The sequence below is a fragment of the Charadrius vociferus genome, unplaced genomic scaffold, assembly GCF_000708025.1.
Source record: "Charadrius vociferus isolate BGI_N301 unplaced genomic scaffold, ASM70802v2 scaffold504, whole genome shotgun sequence".
NCBI lineage: Eukaryota > Metazoa > Chordata > Aves > Charadriiformes > Charadriidae > Charadrius > Charadrius vociferus.
In genome coordinates, this window is record NW_009647946.1 from 48,787 (window position 1) to 56,042 (window position 7,256).

General features: G+C 53.7%; 1 protein-coding gene across 1 annotated transcript in view; it reads right to left on the bottom strand.

Moving 5' to 3' along the window:
* LOC104284894 (E3 ubiquitin-protein ligase RNF213-like) overlaps positions 1-7,256 on the bottom strand; it is a gene marked incomplete at its 5' end in the record, with an annotated part of 43,517 nt that overhangs the window by 14,644 nt on the left and 21,617 nt on the right. The window contains 5 exons of the mRNA XM_009883273.1: positions 474-629; positions 803-996; positions 1,155-2,625; positions 6,613-6,792; positions 7,065-7,202. Of these exons, the coding sequence (XP_009881575.1) occupies positions 474-629; positions 803-996; positions 1,155-2,625; positions 6,613-6,792; positions 7,065-7,202 (2,139 nt within the window). The remainder of the gene's footprint in view (positions 1-473; positions 630-802; positions 997-1,154; positions 2,626-6,612; positions 6,793-7,064; positions 7,203-7,256) is intronic.

The window sequence follows — 7,256 nt, forward strand, 5'->3', positions numbered from 1 at the left end:
CTCCTACGTTTTCTGCCATCCCACTAAATCCCTTCGGAGCTGGAGGGACCTCAACTCAGCCAATATTTGAGGTCCTGTGAGGAACCACAGACGGATGATCCACCACTAGCATGAACCTGGGGTGCGTTTCCCACCTTCAGGAGCTCTACAGGGTGGCTCGGGTGCAAATCGGCTTTAAAAACCTGCGTGAGGTGCAAGTTCCGGCCAAATTGGGAGGAAAAAAACCCTCCCTTTTTCCTCCAAAACTCGGTGCGGGGGCCCAATATTTCCCTTTGAGCAGAGACCAGTTTGGCCCAGTTGCTTCTCCGTAGGGTGCGACGTCGCCCCATTGGAGAGCCGGAGCCTACATCGGGCGGCGCTGCGGTAGCGACCTCCGAGTTGAGCGGATTCCCTCACGCTCAACCTTAACGGTTCCTCCAACCTGAGGAGGAAACCACCACTATCCCTCCACCTCCCCCCCCAAAAAATATTACCTCTTGCTTCCTGGTACTCCTGAGGCCTTTCCCTTTCACCAGGTACTCAATCAAGTAAAGATGAGAAGGTTTGCACTTCCAGACCAAACCGTCGGGGCTCTGGATGTGCCGCAGGATGCACAGGTCAATCAGCAGCCGGTAGAGACCCTTCGATACCTGGAAGGGTCAAAAAAAAAAAAAAAACCCACCAATTAAAATGGAGAAGTCCATCACCACATGCTCGCCGCTCCATTTGAGTTTCCACCTCCTCCTCCTCCCCCTCCCCGTGTGTAGGGTCTTCTCCGTTTCACCACCTCTTCCAGTCGGCTTTAAGATCTCCGAGCACTCACCACCGGAGAGACATCGATGTGGAAGATGGTGGGTTGCATTTTGGTCCAGGATTCCTTGATGGAGAAGAGCTCCTCCACGAAGAACTGGAAATCGATGTCCGATTCCATCAGCCGAATGGTTTTGTGAAGCGGGAGAGCGCCGCCCAGCTGGGCGCGGACCTTCTCGATGGTGTTGTCCACAAAGAGAGACTTCCCTAAGGAGCGGAAGAGACGGGGGTCAATCATTTACCCTTCTACACTCATGCGCCACCCAAAAAGAAGGACATCTCTCCCCAAAAAAGCATGGTGGGCCGCCTGGCCTCCTCGGGTCGAGGCACACCACGGCGGAATCCCACAATTCCCAAAAACTCACCCATTCCCGCTCGCTCCGAAAAGACGAACTTGACGTTCTGCTGATAGGGCTCCTCAAAGGCTTGAGCCACGGGGTCCGTCCCACCCGGCACTTTGAGGTGGGTCTTCAGGTAGGTCTGGATGTCTTCCTTGGCGTAGCAAGGGAAAGTCACCTTGTAGGTATCAAAGGCCGTGATAACGTAGGAGTTGTGAGCTTTGGCGTTGCAGAAGATGATGAATCTGTAGTCGGGGATGCGGGAAGATTGCACCAGGCGGAAAAAGTGAGACTCGAGTTGTTTGGAAACTTTATAAACCAATTTATCGGCGCCCAACAAGCAGTAGATCTTCTGGTCTTGGGAACCTGGAGAAAGAGCTCTCCGGACGAGCAGCTCCACCTCCTCCTCCTCCGTGTTGGGTGTACACACCAGGACCTCATCATAGGATGGGAGAGGCGCCGTCTCAGTGTGTCGGTAGACAGATAACATGTTGGGTAACATTTCCTCTTCCTTACACATGACGAGAAGCGGTTTCCTGGCTTCGAAGCCAACGGGTAAACTTCTCTCGACGCGGGTGCTCTCCAGAGCGGCCAAATGCTTGAGCGTCTCCCCAAAAACATCTAGGCCTATGTATTTATCGGACACCAGGCCGGGGAATTTCTTGCAGTAGGCATCCCAGAGCAGATTGACCTTGTCGTAAATGGACGGCAAACTCTCGAAGGAGGCGGTCAACTCGTCCTGCGCCAGGGTGCTGAAGGAAACATGGTCGATGTCTCCCGTGTTGGTCTGAAACTTCCGCCTCTTCTGCAGGAAGGTTTCTCTCGCCTCCTCGTAGGATTTGCTGAGTTTTTCGACCAGCTCCTTGTCGTCGCCTTGCTCGAAGGCGAAGTCCATGAGCATCTGCTCGGTGATGGGGGCGTGGGGCAGGCAGCTCTGCAGGGCGGCCTTTGCCACCGCCTCATCGTAGCCCGACTCGGCCAAGCTCTTGATGAGCTGGGGGAAACGGATGATGTAGTCTTGCCAGGTGACCGATCCCTCGTCTTCTGCCTCCGTATTCACCGAATCCAGAGGGGTCATCAGCGCATCCCCCAGGGCTTTTGTGATGTCCTCGGCCGTGATGTCGTGCTTGACGGCGGAAAGCATGAGCAGCACCTGCGGTTCCACAATCCCCTTCTGGACTCTGGCCAGCTGGCTGCACAAATAGAAGAGCTGGTGGGCAGTGAAGAGGTTGAGGTGGTAGAAGTTGTCCCTTTGAATCTCCAGGTACTTCTTCCACTCTACCAGACAATGCTCCATGGCTTTCGAGAGGCTCTCCAGCTCCTCCAGGAGGGGTCTCATGCTCTGAACCAGGATCCCAGTGATTCCAAACTCCGTGTAGACCGTCACGCGTTGCTGAGGGTTGCAGTAGATGTCCGCCTTCCAGTTGATGAAGAGGATGTTGCCGACACTGAGAAGCTCCAGGTACAACTTTCCCACCGTCACGACTTTTTCCAGGATCTGTAACACGCCAAAGACACAAGAGGGAAACGGATGACACGTGGCAGCAGGTTCTCGACAGCTTCCAAACGCCGCACGGGTCACGCCTTCCTCCCGGGATCTACACAGCTCAGTGGTGGGATCTCCAGAACAAGCAAGACGTGGACGTGCTGGAGACAGTCCGGGGAAGACAATGAAGGGACCAGAGCATTTGGTTGCATGGCTGGTGCCCTACTCAAGGTTTGGGCTTCTATGGTCGTGGACCTACCTTTGAGAAGTTGGATCAACCTTTGAGAAGATGGATCTACCCTTGAGAAGGTGGATTTACCCTTGAGAAGGTGGATTTACCCTTGAGAATCCGGATTGACCTCTGAGAAGCCAGACTGACCTTTGAGAAGCTGGATCGACCTTTGAGAACCTGGATCAACCTTTGAGAAGTTGGATCAACCTTTGAGAAGGTGGATCTGCTTTAAGAAGGTGGATCTGCTGTCAGAAGGTGAATCTACCCTTGAGAAGCTGGATCAATCTTTGATAAGTTGGATCTACCTTTGAGAAGTCAGATCTACCCTTGAGAAGTAGGATCTGCCTTTGAGAAGTCAGATCTGCCTTTGAGAAGGAGGATCTACCCTTGAGAAGTTGGATCTACCCTTGAGAAGCCATATCGACCTTTGAGAAGTTGGATCTGCCTTTGAGAAGTTGGATATGCCTTTGAGAAGTTGGATATGCCTTTGAGAAGTTGGATCGCGCTTTGAGAACTTGGATCTGCCTTTGAGAAGTTGGATCTACCTTTGAGAAGGTGGATCTACTCTTAAGAAGATGGATCTGTGTTTGAGAAGGCAGCTCTACCCTTGAGAAGCCGGGTCGACCTTTGAGAAGTTAGATCTACCTTTGGGAAACTGCATCTACCTTCGAGGAACTGGATCGAACTTTGAGAAGTTGGATCTACCCTTGAGAAGGTGGATCTACCTTCAAGAAGGTGGATCTACCTCTGAGAAGTCGGATCAACCTTTGAGAAGTCGGATCTGCCTTTGAGAAGTTGGATCTACCTTGGAGAAACCAGATCGACCTTTGAGAAGGTGGATCTACACTTGAGAAGCCAGGATGACCTTTGAGAAGTTGGATCTGCTTTGAGAAGTTAGATCTACCTTCGGGAAACTGGATCTACCTTTGAGAAGCTGGTTCAACCTTTGAGAAGTTGGATCTACCTTTGAGAAGGTGGATCGACCCTTGAGAAGGTGAAAGAACCTTTGAGAAGTTGGATCTACCCTTGAGGAGCTGGATCTACACTTGAGAAGTTGGATCTACCTTCAAGAAGGTGGATCTATCTCTGAGAAGCCGGATCTGCCTTTGAGAAGTTGGATCTACCCTCCAGAAGGTGGATCTACCCTTGAGAAGCCGGATCGACCTTTGAGAAGTTGGATCTACCCTCCAGAAGGTGGATCTACCCTTGAGAAGCTGGGACAACCTTTGCGAAGTTGGATCTGCTTTGAGAAGTTAGATCTACTTTTGGGAAACCGGATTGACCTTTGAGAAGCTGGACCTACCCTTGAGAAGGTGGATCTACACTTCAGAAGTTGGATCTACCTTGGAAAAGCCAGATCTACCTTGGAGAAGCCAGATCTACCTTCAAGAAGTTGGATCAACCTTTGAGAAGCCGGATCTGCCTGTGAGAAGTTGGATCTACCCTCCAGAAGGTGGATCTACCCTTACGAAGTCGGATTGACTTTTGAGAAGTCGGATCTGCCTCTGAGAAGTTGGATCTACCTTGGAGAAGCCGAATCTACCTTCAAGAAGTTGGATCGACCTTTGAGAAGCCGGGTCCATTGGGAGATGAAGGGATTCACCAGACCGACTGGGACAACTGGGTCTTCACCAACAAGCCGGCCAGACCTCTGCGGAGAGCTTTGGCCCTGGCCCTTGGGAAGGGGATGGAGTTTTGAGGAAGAGGGAAGAGCCAGGAGCTGCCGGTGGATTAGGAACCAACGGGGAAACGCTCGGGAAAGGTCTGGAGGGAATTACGGCGCGTCCTTCTCAAAGGGTGGGGAAAGCTGAGGAGCGGCTGGAGCGGAGTTCTGCAAGGGCTGTGACGAAGAAGAAGAAGGGCTTCCACAGGTCCGTTGGTCAGAAAAGAAAGAAGATTAACGAAAACGGAACCCTCTGGTAAATCAGAGAGGAGAGTTGGTGGAAAACCCACACGGAAAAGACCGAGATAGTCAATTTTTGACCTATTTTTTGCGGTAACCTCTCTTCCCACCTCTCGCACGCCCCTGAGCCTCCCGGCAGAGACTGGGGGGAATGAAGTCCCTCCCACGGCAGGAGATGAGGTAGGAGACCACCTGAAGAACCTCAGGGGACTTAAGTCCATGGGACTCCACTCAGCTCCGCTGAGACCCCACCTGGAGCGCTGTCTCCGGCTCCGGGGTCCTCAGCACAAGAACACAAGCCAGCAGCGCGCCCAGGCGGCCAAGAAGGCCACCAGCATCTTGGCTTGTATCGAGAACGGTGTGGCCAGCAGGACTGGGGCAGCGATGGTCTCCCTGTGCTCGGCACTGGTGAGGCCCCACCTCGAGTGCTGTGTTCAGGTTTGGGCCCCTCACGAGAAGAAAGACATTGAGGGGGTGGAGAGTGTCCAGAGAAGGGCAATGGAGCTGGTGAGGGGTCTGGAGAACATCTTATGAGGAGCGGCTGAGGGAACTGGGGTCGTTGAGCCTGGAGAAAAGGAGGTTGAGGGACGACCTTCTCTACAACTACCTGAAAGGAGGGTGTAGAGGGGTGGGGAGGGTCTCCTCTCCCAAGGAACAAGCGATAGGACAAGAGGAAACGGCCTCAAGTTGCACCGGGGGGAGGTTTAGGATGGATATGAGGAGAAATGTCTTCACCCAAAGGGTTGTCAAGCGTTGGAAGAGGCTGCCCGGGGACGCAGTGGAGTCACCGTCCCTGGTGGGATTGAAAAGCCCTTTAGATGTGGTGCTGAGGGACGTGGTTTAGCGGTGGGTTTGGCAGTGTTGGGTTTACGGTTGGACTCGATGATCTGAAAGGTCTTTTCCCACCTAAACGGTTCCGTGATTCTGAGAAGGACGTGGACCTGGTGGAGCGGGGCCGGAGGAGGGACACGGGGATGATCGGAGGGTGGGGGACACCTCTGCTGTGAAGAAAGGCTGAGAACGTTGGGGGTTGTAGAGCAGGAGAGGCTCTGGGGAGACCTTCTTGCTTCTGACACAAAGAGGGCTTAGAAGAAAGAGGGTGAGAGATCTTTTATGGAGGTCTGGAGCCACAGAACGGTTTTAAAACCAAAAGAGGAGAGATTAGATGAGATCTGAGGAAGAAATTCTTCACTCTGAAGGTGGTGAGACACCATCCCGGGTTGCCCCGAGAAGCTGTGGCTGCCCTATCCCTGGAGGTGTTCAAGGCCAGGTTGGACGGGGCTTGGAGCAACCTGGGCTGGTGGGAGGTGTCCCTGCCCGGGGCAGAAGGGGTGGAACGAGATGGTCTTCAAAGGTCCTTTCCAAGCCAAACCCTTCTCCATAAGGAAGTACGAAAGGTCTTGGATGGGCCGTTGGGCACCACAAGTGAAGGACAAGGCTCGGGCAAGCAAGGACAAGGCTCGGGCAAGCAAGGACAAGGCTCGGGCAAGCAAGGACAAGCCTTGGGCAAGCAAGGACAAGGCTCGGGCAAGCAAGGACAAGCCTTGGGCAAGCAAGGACAAGGCTCAGGCAAGCAAGGACAAGACTTGGGCAAGCAAGGACAAGCCTTGGGCAAGCAAGGACAAGGCTCGGGCAAGCAAGGACAAGGCTCAGGCAAGCAAGGACAAGCCTTGGGCAAGCAAGGACAAGGCTCGGGCAAGCAAATCCCACCGCCGCAGCTCGGGAAGGGGCGGTCACTCTAAAGCAACACCTCCGCTCCTTCAAAAAACCCCAACTGTAGCTCATGGATGAGTCTCCCGGAAAGAATTCCGGCAAAATCCCGAGCCCGATGGCCACCGTTTCGCAGGCGGCGGCGCGGACTTACCTCCAGGAAACGGTTTGCCTCCTCTCTGCCCTGCTCGACCTTGGTGGCGATCAACATCAGCTTGTTCTGGAGCTCGGTGAGCTGAGACAAACTGTATTTCTTGACCGTCTGGTCGGCTGAAGCCGCGTTCTCCTTGTCCTCATCCCGCAGTCGCAACGAGATGCAGTCCTCCAGCGTAGCCTTGGGAAGGAGAGAAGATGACCGACATCACCACGCGGCCCTTTCAACGCAGCTTTGAGCTGAAACGCTGCGCGTGGGGACTCTACAGGGCCTTCGGAGGGAAGAGAAGTCCATTTTTCAGCTGAAAATGCTCGAGGTGGTGGTACCGGTTGCAGACCCAACCGGAGGGGTGGTGGCACGCTCATCGCAACCCGATTTCAAGATCTTCTCTCCCAATGGCATTAAAAAAAAAAATTACGCCTGGGCAAGAAACCACCTTGGAGAGCCTTTACCTTGAATTTCGGAGGTGCCGAGATGGCAAAAATCCCGTTTCTGTTGATGCTTCGGGCTTGAGAGATGGACGACCGTTCCACAGAGCCGTGGGAGTCGTGAACCGTCTGGATCCACTCTTTGTTGTTGCAGGAATCTTTCTGCGGAAGAAGAACCAAAGGGAAACCCCGTCACCAGCCGGAACGATGCCGAGC